Here is a 14,597-nt window from a genome sequence, read left to right as displayed (position 1 = left end):
CAGTTCCTAATCATATGTTACCCCCAGAAATGGTTGAACGTTGACCAATTCTTTCTGGTATAGTGACTCTATGTATTCCTTCCATCTTCTTTTGATGCTTTCTGCATCATTTAATATATTCCCCATAGAATCCTTCAGTATTGCAACTCGAGGCATGAATTTTTTCTTCAGTTCTATCAGCTTGAGAAAGCCAAGCATTTTCTTCCCTTTTGGTTTTCTCTCTCCAGCTCCTTGCACACGTCACCATAACACTTTACTTGGTCTTCTTCAGCCGATATTTGAAATCTTCTGTTCAGCTCTTTTACTTCATCATTTTTTCCTTTCTACTCAACATTGAAGAGCAAGTTTCAATGTGTCTTCTGACTTCATTTAGGTCTTTCCCTTCTCTCTTGTCTTTTTAATGACCTCTTGCTTTCTTCATGTATGATGCCCTTGAGGTCATTCCACAACTCATCTGGTGTTCAGTCATTAGTGTTCAACACGTCAAATGTATTCTTGAGATGGGCTCTAAATTGAGGTAGGATACACTCAAGGTCGTACTTTGGCTCTCGTGGACTTGCTCTAATTTTCTTCAGTTTCAACTTGAACTTGCATATGAGCAATTGATGATCTATTCCACAGTTGGCCCCTGGCCTTGTTCTGACTGATGATATTGAGCTTTCCCATCGTGTGTTTCCACAGATGTAGTCGATTTGATTCCTGCGTATTCCATCTGGTGAGGTCCATGTGTATGATCGCCATTTATGTTGGTGAAAAAAGGCATTTGCAATGAAGAAGTCGTTGGTCTTCCAAAATTCACTCCTGTGATCTTCAGCATGGTTTCTATCACCAAGGCCATATTTTCCAAGTACCGATCTTCCTTCTTCGTTTCCAGCTTTCGCACTCCTGTCACCAGTACGTTCGATCAATTTCAGACAGTAAAAGTTGGTAAAACTCTTCAATTTCTTCATCTTTGGCCTTAGTGGTTGGTGTGTAAATTTGAATAATAGTTGTATTAACTGGTCTTCCTTGTAGGCCTATGGATATTACCCTATCACTGACAGGAATATCCTTCAAGATATATCTTTTTTTTCTTTTAATTCTTATTGAGCTTCAAGTGAACGTTTACAAATCAAGTCAGTCTGTCACATACAAGTTTATATACACCTTACTCCATACTCCCACTTGCTCGCCCCCGAATGAGTCAGCCATTCCAGTCTGTCCTTTCGTGACAATTTTGCCAGCTTCCAACCCTCTCTACCTTACCATCCCCCTTCCAGACAGGAGATGCCAACACAGTCTCAAGTGTCCACCTGATACAAGTAGCTCACTCTTCATCAGCATCTCTCTCCTACCCACTGTCCAGTCCCTTCCATGTCTGATGAGCTCACTCTTCATCAGCATCTCTCTCCTACCCACTGTCCTGTCTTGGGCCAAAAGAAGGTTTGGGGACCATGACCGTCGGAATTCCTCTAGTCTCTGTCAGACCATTAAGTATGGTCTTTTTGTGAGAATTTGGGGTCTGCGTCCCACTGATCTCCCGGTCCCTCAGGGGTTCTCTGTTGTGCTCTCTGTCAGGGCAGTCATCGGTTGTGGCCAAACACCAACTCGTTCTTCTGGTCTCAGGATGATGTAAGTCTCTGGTTCATGTGGCCCTTTCTGTCTCTTGGGCTCATAGTTACAAGATATATCTTGAAACGTTCTTTTTAACAATGAATGCAATGACTTTCCTCTTCAAGCTGTCACTCCTGGCAGAGTAGACCATATGATTGTCCAATTCAGAATGACCAATGCTAGTCCATTTCAGCTCACAAATGCCTAGGATATTGATCTTTATGCATTCCATTTCAGTTTTGATGATTTCTAATTTTCCTAGATTCGTATTTCATACATTCTAGGTTCTGATTATTAATGAATATTTGCAGCTATTTGTTCTCATTTTGAGTTGTGCCACATCAGCAAACAAAGGTCCTGAAAGCTTGATTCCATCCACATCATTAAGATCAGCTGTACTTTGAAGAGGCAGCTCTTCCTCACTCATATTTTGAGTGCCTTCCAACCTGAAGTGTTCCTCTTCTGGCACTATATCAGACTATGTTCTGTTGCTATTCATAAGGTTTTCACTGGTTAATTCTTTTCAGAAGTACACTGCTGGGTCCTTCTTCCTAGCCTAACTTAGTCTGGAAGTGCAGCTGCAACCTGTCTGCCATGGGTGACCCTGCTGGTATTTGAATACTGGTGGAATAGTTTCCAGCATCACAGCAACACACAAGCACCCACAGCAAACTACTTGCGACACCCAGGGACCTTGGAATAGATCAAGGGAGTTTTAATCAGTCTTGTTCCCAAACAGATGACTATTGAGGCTAATGTGGAGGGAGGAATGCTTGAGTTGGAAATTCAAGGACAAACTTTAGCTTTTTCCAGTTTTAGAAACTAATTCAGGAAGAAGAAAATAGGAGATGAAGTTGAGAACAAGAGAAGGTAGAGGCAACGGCCCAATCAGCAGGAAGGGTAACACCCGATCCCATCACACTCTCTTCCCTACTGGAGTGTGGGGTCTCCATGAGCAGGACTTGGGTATAATCCTCATCCCCTCCGAAAGGGCTTGCACAGGTCCTGGAACTTTGTAGACATGTAAGGATCAGAGGGAAGGAAGGTGAAGAGTGGCCTCACCGATCTGTCGCATCCTTGGGGGATCCTTTGCCACCAACACCACAGTGGCAACCGTAGAAACCATAGCTGGACGCAGCTTCTTTTCCCATCACTGACAAGATCATTCTCCAGAAATCCTCCAAATCCTCCTGGACCTGCATGAGGCCTGAAAGGAAATTGGTTGCTGATGGGCAATGGGCCTTGTGTCCTCCCTCCCTGCCCCTCTCTGCACTTCCCTCCCCCTCCCCACTGGTCTCTATCCCCTCTATCTAACTTTCTTGTGAAGGAATGAATGCCCTCTTTCTTAGTCCCAGATGCTGCATTTAGCAGAAGAAAAGAGCCACCCTCACTTAGTCAATGGGCCCATTGGCTCTGCAAATGACTCAGCAGCCTGAAACAGTGTTCCTGCTCACCCTTGAAGGTGGGTGCAGGAAGGTGATGGTGGTCACACCCAGAGCCAGTTTAGAAAATTTACTCAGTCAGGAACTAAGCCACAGGAAAGACTTCAAAATCACTTAAAATTTATTCTGGCATCTGTCTAAAGGCACTTTTTTTTTCTATCTTCAGTTCTGACCTGCCAGCTGATAAGGAGAAGGAAAGGGGATTTACCAGGGGCACAAATGTGCCAAACTGTAAGTCCACCTACTGGCTGCACCTTTATCCCCTCCCCTTACCACTCCCAGCCTCCCAGAGGAAGTAACTATTTAAAGAGAGCTGTGGAGTTCAGAAGAGATATGACAGCCACTCGGAGGTATCGACTCCGACATCCTGTGAGAGGTAGATACCCAGAAATTAATGCCCAATCTCTGTCTTGGAGACTAGCTGTGTTGTGTATGTGTGCGCATATGTGTGTATGCATGCATAGATGGGCATGTAAGTGCACAGGCATGCCTGTGCAGGGTTTGTTGTATACAAGAGGGTATATTACACAAGGGTGTTGTGTGAGTATGTGAGTGTGTTGTATGGAAGGACACTTATACTAGTGTTTGAGTGCAAGAGTGTGTGTGTGAGAGAGAGGGAGAGAGCATGTGCCTGTGTATGTGTATGCATGTAAGGGGTTGGAAAGTCTTGCAAAGAGAGGGTGCTGGAGAAAAATATTGGGATCAGACTCCACAGATGGAATTCCCAAGCCTTGAATTCAGCGTGGGTTCATGCAAGATATGTCTAACGGGGGAGACCCAGCTTTGACCTTGGGAAACTCCCCATTTGTTGAGAAGAACCTGGTCCCAACCTTCCAGGAACTCTCCATCTGAAAAGGATCGTGGGCATCTCATTAGTGTATTATGTGGGGCTAGCTGGCTCTGAGGGTCCGTGTGTGCATGAAACTATTCAACAGAGCTGGGAAGTCAGGAGGGCATGTGTCTGTGAGTGCATCACTGGAGATCTCTCCTGTATACATTGTGTGTGATGAAGGGTGTCACCCTGGACTTAGCCTATGATTGAAGAGCATTTCTGTGTGCTCCTTTGCAAAACCCATTCTCCAGGGTTGCTGAGTGTGAGCAGGAGAGCACAGGGCCAAGGAAAGAATCTGGGACCACCTGGGAGAGGAATCTAGAAAAACCCACCTGCGCTTCTCCCTCACAGAACTCTCAGCATGAAGACCCTCTTGCTGTTGGTAGTAATCATGGCCTTGGGTAAGAGCTGACCCTGATCTTCACCCTAAGGGGGACAGGCCAGGGCAAGAAGCACCCCCCTCTCCCAGTTTTCCTTCCCATGGCAGCAAGGCCTCTCCAAGGGAGAGAGGGATAGAGACCAGTGGGGTGGAGAAAGGGAGTGAAGAGAGGGGCAGGGAGGGAGGACACAGGGCCCAGTCCCCATCAGCAACCAGTTTCCTTCCAGGCCTGCTGCAAGTCCAGGGGAGTTTACTGGATTTCCAAAAAATGATCCAGTTGGTGACAGGAAAGGAAGCTATATCCAGCTATGGTTTCTATGGTTGCCACTGTGGTCTTGGTGGTAAAGGATCCCCGAAGGATGCGACAGATCGGTGAGGCCACTCTTCACCTTCCTTCCTTCTACTCTCTTCTGGCTCATAATGCCAGGGGGTTGAGCTGGAAAAACAGCCAGCTGGGTGGAAACTCTATTCTAGACCACAGGGTCACTACTTCTCTGCCCAGGGTCAAGGTGGTGAAAGCCAGGGGGAGGCTGGCTCCTTTGAACTACGAGAAAGTGGCCCCAATGGGATGTTCCCATCACAGGTGCTGTGCTGAACATGACTGTTGCTATAAACGTCTGCAGAAACAAGGGTGTGGCACCAAATTTCTAAACTACAAGTTTACCAAGAGTGGAGGCCAAATCATCTGTGGTAAGAAAGAGTTCTATGACTCCACACAGTTTCTTTATTGAGTGCCCACTGTGCTGAGTACTTGGCTGGGCACCAGAGGTAGAAACACAAGGGACATTGTCCCTGCCTCAAAGACTCATAGTCGAGTGAGAGGTAAAGAAAATGAAAGCACAACATGGTAAAGACTCCAACAGGAAGTAAGCAAAAAGAAGGAACCCTTAACACAGCCTGAAGTTCAAGGAAGGTTCCTGAAAGTGGTGACCTCTAGGCTGAGCCATGAACACTGTGCAGGGATAGCCAAGGGAAGAGGAGGTGGATGAGCAGTCCAGAAAGAGGCAACATCATGGTCAAAGCCTGGAGTGTGCTCAGGGGAACTGCAAGCAATTCTGTGTTGCTGATTGGAACCACGTGGGGAAGAGAAGGAATGGTGAGAGACATTGCAGGAGAGATAGGAAGAGTTTAGGTCAAGCCAATTAGGGGCATGGTGGTTCAGCGTTAGAACTGGTAGAATTCTCACCTTCCATACAGGTTCAATTCCTGGCCAATACACCACATGTACAACCATCACCCATTTGTTGGTGAAGGCTTACAGGCTGCTATGATGCTAAACAGGTTTCAGTGGAGTTTCCAGACCTAGATGGACTAGGAAAAAAAACGCGTGGTGATCTACTTCTGAAAATCAGCCAATGAAAACCTTATGGATCACAACCGTCCAATCCACAACCCTTCATGGGGATGGCACAGCACCAGGCAATGTTTCATTCAGTTATGTCTGGCGTTGCAATGAGTCAGAGGCCAACACAGTGGCAGCTAGCAACAACAGATCAAGGCAGGCTTTTGAGGTCATGTTGCATTTAGATTGTCTGGTGCCATCGAGTTGATTTTAGACTCACAGCAACCCAATAATAGAGCAGAGCTGCCTTATAGGATTTTCTAGGCTGTAATCTTTATCTGAGCAGATCCCTAGGTCTTTTCTCCCACGGAGCCACTAGGTGGGTTTGAACTGCCAACGTTTCAGGTAGCAGCCAAAGGCTTAATGTTTGTGCCACCAGGGCTCCTTCCTAAAGCAATAGGGAGGTATTAAGCAAAGGAGTGACATGATGAGATTTGCATTTCTGAGGACTAACTCTGGCTGCAGGGTTGATGGAGACAGGATGGAAGGGGGACCTGTGAGAAGGCTACTGCTGTAATCCAGACAAGAGATAGTAAGAGTTTGACATAAAACAATGGTGGTCAAGATGGAAGGGGTTGGAGAATGAAATCAAGATGCATTTGAGAGGTAGAATTATCTGAGTTTGGTGATTGCCTGGGTAGGGGGTGAGGATAGGAAGCTGTTGAGCAGGTATGCGACTATATGTACAGTAGTACCACAACTGAGATAAAGACCACAAGAGGAGGGCTTGGGCAGGGTTGTGGGGAAAAGGAGGAGGAGCTCTATTTGGGGCACTTTGAGTTGAAGGGGCCTTGGAACACCCAGGAGATGTCCAGCAGGCAGCTGGATGTGTGAACTTGCACCTCAGGGGAAGGGTCTGCACTGGACACAGAGTCAGGAGTCAGCAGAAGAACTAGACATGAGCACCCATTTAATGCTGAAGGAACCAGAAAGGAAACAGAGTAGGAATAATTAGAGAGGGAGGAGGAAAGCTGACAGAGGAGGATCAAAAAAATTGGTAAGAAAATGGTTACAAGAAGGAGGAGAAGATTAACAAGAGCCAGTTTAACAGAGGAATCTGCCAAGGTAAGAACTGTCAAGAGTCCTTTGGATTTAGAGGCAGGAAGGCCAGGAGAAGCTCAGTGAGAGCTGTTCCCATGGAGTGGTGAGGGCAAAGCCAGATTGTAGTGGGTTGGGGTATAAATGGAAATGAAGAAGTAGAGAGAGTAAGTACAGATAAATTTTTGGAAAAAGTTTTGTTCTGAAGGGGAAGAGAAAGATGGGATGGTGGCTGGAAGGGTTTGTCCAATGTCCCCAGACAGGAGATCCATGAGTGGGATTTTGAGAGATCATGGACTCTCACTCAACTGCCTGAGTGCTTTAGGATCAAAAATTGCATCTCCTCCATTATGACCTCTCCAAGGATCATGTATCTTCAGAAGGCTTTGGGTTGCAAGCAACAAGAAGCCCAACTAAAATTGGCTTAGATAATGGGGATGTATGACTCTTGAATAAGCAAGGAGCCTAAAAGAGGGCAATACCAGGCTGGGGCAGCTTCTCAACCATATTGTCAATGAGCCAGCCTTTCCCAACCTTCTGCTCTGCCATGTTGGCAGTATCTAACTCATGGTGTCAAGACACAAGCTGCAGCTCCAAGCATCATGGCCTCACACTCTAAAAGGGGCTTTCTTATTGTACATCTCTCTTTCGTGGGAGGAAACTAATCCTTCCCAGAAGCCCTCAGTGACTTCTTCTTTTGTCTGATTGGGTGAATGAGGTCACATGTTAGCCAGAGACCAATCACCTCAAAGAAAAAAGGATAAACACAGCTGGCTTACATCAATCGGGAGCCATTCTCCGGGGCTGGGCACTTGGCCCATTGGACAAATCTGGTACCGAGAAGGAGGAGAGACAGTGGCAGTTAGGAAGAAGGTATTTAACAGAGTCTTCCTGAGCTTGGCTGCTGTATGTGCCCATTAGACTGGAAACTATCTTCCTGAAGGTGGGAATTCTGTCTCCATTAATCAGAAATATCTGGAATATAAGTGCTTGTCTCAGACTAGGAACTTCTGGAGGACAGGGATGATGTCTTCTCCCACAGGGTTCCCAGAAGAAGCCAGAGGATATTAACAATTACCTGTCCTGTGTGTATTTTCTTGTGATTTCAGCAAAACAGGACTCCTGCAGGACTCAGCTGTGTCAGTGTGATAGAAAGGCTGCCTACTGTTTTGCGAGAAACCTGAACACCTATAATAAAAAGTTGCAGCACTACCCCAATGTTCTGTGCAGTGGGAAGACCCCCAGCTGTTGAAAGCCACCTTTTCCTCCAGAAGACTTACCGCCCAATACTGAGTTTCCTTCTCTATCATCACCACTCCCTGCCCCAGCCAAGTCCCCTGGGAATGAAGAAAACACGTCCCTTCCATTCTAGAGACAGGTCAGGGGCTCCCCTTTTATCCTTGTCCAGAATGAGAAGCCAAAAACCTGGGTGATTTATGCCTGGTCCCTTCCCCCTCCTTCCTCAGCAGCAGGAGATTTCTCCGATGATGGCTCCTCTGTTCTCCTAGTCCGACTTCCTGCTTAGCAGTAGCAGCTACAATCCTGGGGGTCTCTTCTGAATAAACCACTTCATTGGCAAACCGTGTGCACGCATTTGAGGGAATATGCACAAGTGCTCACAACACCACCCAAGACTAATGAGGGTCTTGTGAGGTGGGCAGCCCCAGGAACTCCTAGTGTGAGAGCAAACCATACAAGCTAATGTAGTGTTGTCAATGTTAGCTGCCATTGAGTCAAATCCAACTCATGGTGACCCCATGTGTGCAGAGTCAGACTACTTCAAGGTTGTGACCTTTCAGAAGCAGATTGCCAGTCTTGTCTTCCAAGGTGCCTCGGGGTGGGTTCAAACAGATACACTTCAGGCTAGTAGTTGAGCACTTAACCATTTGCACCACCCAGAGACTCCTAATATGCATTGTTGTTGCTTCTGTGTGCTTCGGACTCATAGCAACCCCATGTGACACAGTAGCACTGCGCCATACGGATTTTTTGGCTGTAATCTTTACGGAAGCAGATTGACAGGTGTTTCTGCCATAGAGGTACTGAATGGGTTTGAACTGCCAACCTTTTGGTTAGCAGCCAAGTGCTTTATCTTGTGCCATAAGATGTGTTAGGCGCCACCGAATCATTTCCGAATCATAGCAACTCTATGTACAACAGAACAGAACACTGCCTGGTCCTGTGCCATCCTCACAATTGTTGCTACATTTGAGCCCATTCTTGCAGCCACTGTGTCAATCCATCTTGCTGAAGGTCTTCCTCTTTTTTCACTGACCCTCCACTTTACCAAGCATGATGTCCTTCTCCAGGGACTAGTCACTCCTGATAACATGTCCAAAGCACATGAGATGAAGTCTTGCCATCCTTGCTTCTAAGGAGCATTCTGGCTGTACTTCCTCCAAAACACATTTGTTCATTCTCCTGGCAGTCCATACACTTCGGCAACACCATAATTCAAAGTCATGAATTTTCCTTTGCTCTTCCTTATTCATTCATTGTCCAGCTTTTGTATGCCTATAAAGCGATTGAAAACACCATGGCTTGGGTCAGGCTCACCTTAGTCCTCAAAGTGACATCTTTTTAACACTTTTAAGAGGTCTTTTGTGGCAGGTTTGCCCAATGCAATGTGTCATTTGATTTCTTGACTGCAGTTTCCATGGACATTGATTGTGGATCCAAGTAAAATCAAATCCTTGACAACTTCAACATTTTCTCTGTTTATCATGACATTTGCTTATTATCCACTTGTGAGGATTTTTGTTTACGTGTAGGGGGAAAAAAGTACAGACTCTGGAGTCGCACTGGCTGGGTCAAGTTCTGCCTCCACCACCTTGTAAATGTGTGATCCTGAGCGAGTTACTTACCCTCCCCAAGCCTTCCTTCTCTCATCTGTAAACTGGAGATGACACTGGGCAGGATTGTTTAGGAGTTAAATGAGATCATGAATGGAAAGCACTGGGCCTGGCACATCTGTATTACAAGTGAAACCTCCCCTCCCACCCTCCTTCCCTTCCCTGGGCAAGAGCAGCTCCTACTGGCCTCTCCAGGCATAACCAAAAAGTTGGTCCTGATGTGCTGGACAGCTGTATTCCACATCCTCTGCGTGGTGTGTTCTCCACCTGTTGCTGCCAGGGTGGGAGGTCAATGTAATGTTGGCCATCAGCTGGATGTATGACCTGTGCATTACCACAGGGCCTCAAGCTCAGAAGGTCTCATGCTTGGTTTAATGATCTCCTGCGGCCATCTTGAAATTCTTAATTTTTAAACAAGGGATCCTGCATTTCATTCTGTAGCTGGTCCTGCCCTCAGCCGGATGCCACTTCCCCTCCTGTTTTCCAGGGCTGCTCTGGGATCTTCCCACCTGGACCACCTAGAGCCCCACCTGTTTCTTTAATAATCACCATCAGGACTGCTGGGTGTGAGCCCTGCACAAAGGCACCCTGCTGAGGGGCATAGGTGGGGGCTAAGCTTTAGCCAGAGCACAGCTCAGCAAGCTCTGCCTTCACCAGAGGTGGCATCTTTCTGTAACTCAACTTCCCAGAACGAACACCTTTTCCCAATTTGGTACAACTATGCTTTGGTGGCACAACTGTTAACTAACTGAAAGGTTGACTGTTGGAATCCAACCAGCTGGTCCTCAGGAGCAAAGACCTGTCAATCTGCTGCCATAAAGATTATAGCCTAGAAAACCCTCTGGAGCAGTTCTACTCTACCACATGAGGTCACCATGAGTCGGAATTGACTTGATAGCACCTAGCAACAACATGGTGTCTTCACCAAAGACATACAAAATATTAGATACAATGAACATAAAATTACCATCAAATTGCTTTAAATTTTCAAAACACTCTCATTCTCTGTATATATCTCACTGTGGACTGGAAACAGTTCATGGACCATAATGGATAATGGAGCACACTTTAGAAAGCACTGTCAAACCCATACCGAGGCAATGGAAAAATGCCCTTAGCAATTTTATAATTAACAATGTGCTTTATCACTTTTCTTGGAGTAAGTGCCATTTATTACGATGTGAGGTAAAATTCTTTCCTTTCTTGTTACCCTTCAGGACCTGCTGGAGTGAAGACAAGACCACATTAATCTACTGCTGTTGAGTTGATTTCAACTCACAGTGACTTCACAAGGTTTCCAAGGTTGTAAATCTCTATGGAAGCAGACTGCCACATCTTTGTCCCTCAGAGTTACTGGTGGGTTCCAATCACCAGTCTTTTGGTTAGCAGCTGAGCACTTCAGCAACTGTGCCACCAGGGCTCCTTAAAAAAAGACCACATTAAACCAAACTAAAACTTGTTGCCATGAAGTCAATTCCAGTTCATAGCCACCGTGTAGGACAGAGTTGAACCGCCCCATAGGGTTTCCAAGAAGCAGCTGGTGGATTCGTACTGCTGATTTTTTGATTAGCAGCCGAGCACTTAACCACTGCGCCACCCTGCTGGCACAGTGGTAAAGCACTCCACTGCTAACTGAAACGTTCGCAGCTCCAACCTACCAGCCATTCCACTGAAGAAAGATGTGGCAGTCTGCTTCCGTAAAGATTTACAGCCTTAGAAACTCTATGGGGCAGTTCTATTCTGTCCAATAGGATCACCATGAGTTGAAACTGACTCAAGGGCAACGGGTTTTAAGACCAAATTACTCCTTAATAATTGCTTCTTAGCTTGAAGAGAGACTCTGAAATGTACTTTTAAGTAAAACTTCAGTTAAATGCTCCACAAGAGCTTTTTTCTTTCCCTCTGCCTTGACCTAGGGAAACCCAGGGAAAGAGGAACCAAAAAAAAAAAGAAGAAGAAAAAAACCAAGCCAAGCTCTTAACCACTGTACCACCAGGGCTCCAGAGAAAGCGGAAAGGAATGGCTTACTCTCTTGGCTACATCTCTCCCTTCAGTAAAGACGTTGCTCTTTCTAACTGAGTACTCTTTCAAGGATGTTTTCAATGTAAATCTTTGTGTCCAGTTTTTGGAGGTTTTCTATTCCTGAGAACATTTCTTTTACAACTTCTCTTGAATAACAATCTCAAAGAATATAATATTCCAGGTTCAATAATTTTCTTGTATACCTTACAAATGTTCCTCCACTTTCTTCTTGCATCCAGTATCACTAATGAGTTGTCTGATATTAATCTGACTCCTCATCTTTGTTTAGTTGTCTGCCCTTTCTTTCTGCAAGCCTTTAGAATTTCCCTCTTTGTCTTTGATGTTCTTAAATTTCACTACAATGTATCTAGTTGTCAGTTTTTATTTATAAGTCCTGTTCATGCCATTAATTTTAGGAATTTTATATTCATTACATCTTTGAATGTTTCCTTTCTTTTGTTTTTTTCCTATCTTCTTCTGGAATTAATTTTACCTGGTTATTGATACAACTATCCTCCATATTGCTTAGATTTTATTTTTATCTTCTGTCTTTATTTTCCCTTTATTTTTTACCCTGCCTCCTGGGAAAACTCTTCAATCTAAGCTTCTAAGCCCTGTGTCATTTGGTACCACTGCCCCAGGCAGGTCCTCTGGTCAGGATTTTATCATTAAACACCTGGGAAGCAGCAGCACTGGCAGGAAAAGCCTCCCGAGTGTATAATCAGCCATCCCTGTGGGAGGAGTGGTAGGGGAGGAAGAATAAGATGAAAGAATGGATGCCTGAGGGTAGTTGAGCAGCCTGCACCAGTTTTTCACAGTTACTCACTGAAGCAAGGCTTTTGAACAGCTATAATATTGTCTTCAAAAGGTCCCCTGGTGGTACAATCATTAAGCACTTGGCTGCTAACCAAAAGGTTGGTGGTTTGAACTCACCAGCTACTCTGGAGGAGAAAAGGCCTGGCAACCTGCTCCCATAAAGATTGCAGCCTAAGAAACACTATGGGATAATTCTACTGTGTCCTATAGGGTTGCTATGTGTCAGAATTGACTCAACAACACATAACAACAATATTACCTTCCACCACCCACCTGTCAGTTTGTCATACTGTAGTGGCTTACATGTTGCTATGATGCTGGAAAACATGCCACCAATATTTCAAATACCAGCGGGGTCACCCATGGTAGACAAGCTTCAGCAGAGCTTTCAGACTAAGACAGACTAGGAAGAAAGGCCTGGCAATCTACTTCCAAAAATTAGCTAGTGAAAATCCGGTGGCTCACAAGAGAATATCATCACGTATAGTGCTGGAAGATGAGCCCCCTAGGTTGGAAGGCATTCAGAGGACACAGTGACCATGGACTCGAGCATACCAATGGTCATGAAGATGGTACAGGACGAGGCAACATTTTGTTCTGTTGTTCATAGGTTCTCTATGAATCAAAGCTGACTCGGCAACAATGAACAGCAACAATAATATTATCTCCAGAACTTGAACATCTCAACTGCTGCTTCTGAAGTAAAGTGGAAGGCACTGTTTGACCCAAGTCAAACTTCAAAGCTTCCTTCCAACCTATGTACTGCTTGTCAGACCTGGCCTTCTCCTAATCCACGACACAGCCAAACTCCTCTCCCCACAATTGCACCCAGCAGTCAGGACTGTCTTCATGCTTTCTACAGGATGGTGCACACTTTCTTTTATTAGGTCTTCAAATCTAAGCTTCCTCCTCAAATCTGTAGTTTTTCAGAGTGGTTTTGGTAAAGTGAGCCAGCAGCCTATGCTAATTTCTAATCTTCAGCAGAAAAAAAAAAAAAAGAAAGAAATGCACAACACAATCACTTGTGTATAATTTAAAAGCAAACAGACACACAACACTAAATATTTTTCAAGCAACCATATACCTAAGTAAATTTTTGGAGGGTAAAATGGAAGCGGATATGGAGGATGAAAAAAAAATTAATAAAATGGAAGAAAATTGGTTTCTTGCTCAAACCAATGATTATAAAAGGAAACCCTGGTGGCATAGTGGTTAAGTGCTACCACTGCTAACCCAAAGTTCCCCAGTCCAAACCCGCCAGCCGTTCCTTGGAAACTCTATGGGGAAGTACTACTCTGTCCTAGAGGGTCACTATGAGTCGGAATTGACTCGATGGCAATGGGTTTGGGTTTTGTAAAGAGGAACTATGATGCAATCAGGCTCTCAGGGCCATTCGGGCAAAGAAATTCTAGAATCAGTGATACTCAGATCATGGTCTAAGAATGGGGTCATGTGTTGCAGGCTGGCACATCCCCTCGGCCTACAGAATCCATGCCCATGGCACGGGTCCTGGTTACCCAACTGCTAGAAAACAACAACATGTTTTGTAAAGTGAAGTGTCAGCAGAACAAGGGAAACCCTCCATGAGATGGATTGGCACAATGGCTACAACAATGGGCTCAAACATACCATCAATTGTGAAGATGGCACAGAACCAGGCAACGTTTCATTCTGTTAAACATATGGCCTCCAAGAGTGACTTAGGAGTTAAAATTAGGACCATTATTCCCAGGTCTTGAGTACAAAGAAAGTGACCCAGCTGGAGCACAAAGGACTCACAATGTCACATCAACTAGGCCCTGAGGTATGAAAACAGTAGCTAGGACAATCTTGGAAAACATCTTTTAGGAATTCTTTCACATAAACAAATACTTAGGTAGAGCACAAAAGACTCACATATTCTCCATTCTTATCTTTTTCTATTAAAAAAAAAAAAAAGTAAGATTTTTTGACCAGACAAGACCTTTCTGACTGTTGTTAGTGAAACTTGTACCAATGAGTATGAAGAAGAATGATTTTAAAATGTAGACTCATGGTTATTCAGCCGTTTTTAGCCAATCTGTGAAAAGGGGAAGCTTTCAATAATTTTACCCATTTGTAATGTCTATATATACTAATGATTCTGTACCATTCCTTGGACTCAGACAGATATAGCTCTGGCAGCATGCTTGTTCATTTCCCTCTTTTGCCTCTTGGAACATAAGCCAAATGAAATCTTTCTTCTTTCTTGACTATAACTTTGTGGTGATTTTACCCTAGTACAATTAAATGGCATAGTAGC

At 44.8% G+C, this 14,597-nt stretch overlaps 1 protein-coding gene across 1 annotated transcript; it reads left to right on the top strand.

Annotated features, from left to right (window-relative positions):
• The first annotated feature begins 4,228 nt into the window (after positions 1-4,228).
• On the top strand, positions 4,229-7,878 carry LOC126072656 (phospholipase A2, membrane associated-like). Its single transcript, XM_049878145.1, has 4 exons — positions 4,229-4,268; positions 4,474-4,618; positions 4,830-4,936; positions 7,736-7,878. Exons 1-4 carry the CDS (start codon positions 4,229-4,231, stop codon positions 7,876-7,878), a joined length of 435 nt encoding a protein of 144 aa, XP_049734102.1.
• The last annotated feature ends 6,719 nt before the right edge of the window (positions 7,879-14,597 follow it).

The sequence above is a fragment of the Elephas maximus genome, chromosome 3 (assembly GCF_024166365.1).
Source record: "Elephas maximus indicus isolate mEleMax1 chromosome 3, mEleMax1 primary haplotype, whole genome shotgun sequence".
NCBI classification, from domain to species: Eukaryota; Metazoa; Chordata; class Mammalia; order Proboscidea; family Elephantidae; genus Elephas; species Elephas maximus.
Note: the sequence above shows the minus strand (reverse complement) of the source record. Positions and strands in the feature narration are given on the sequence as shown.

Bases quoted from the DNA above. Each gene is read 5' to 3' on its own strand.
- LOC126072656 (XM_049878145.1), top strand. From the start codon at position 4,229: ATGAAGACCCTCTTGCTGTTGGTAGTAATCATGGCCTTGG. The intron at 4,269-4,473 runs GTAAGAGCTGAC...GTTTCCTTCCAG, and splicing joins GGTAGTAATCATGGCCTTGG to GCCTGCTGCAAGTCCAGGGG. The intron at 4,937-7,735 runs GTAAGAAAGAGT...TTGTGATTTCAG, and splicing joins TGGAGGCCAAATCATCTGTG to CAAAACAGGACTCCTGCAGG.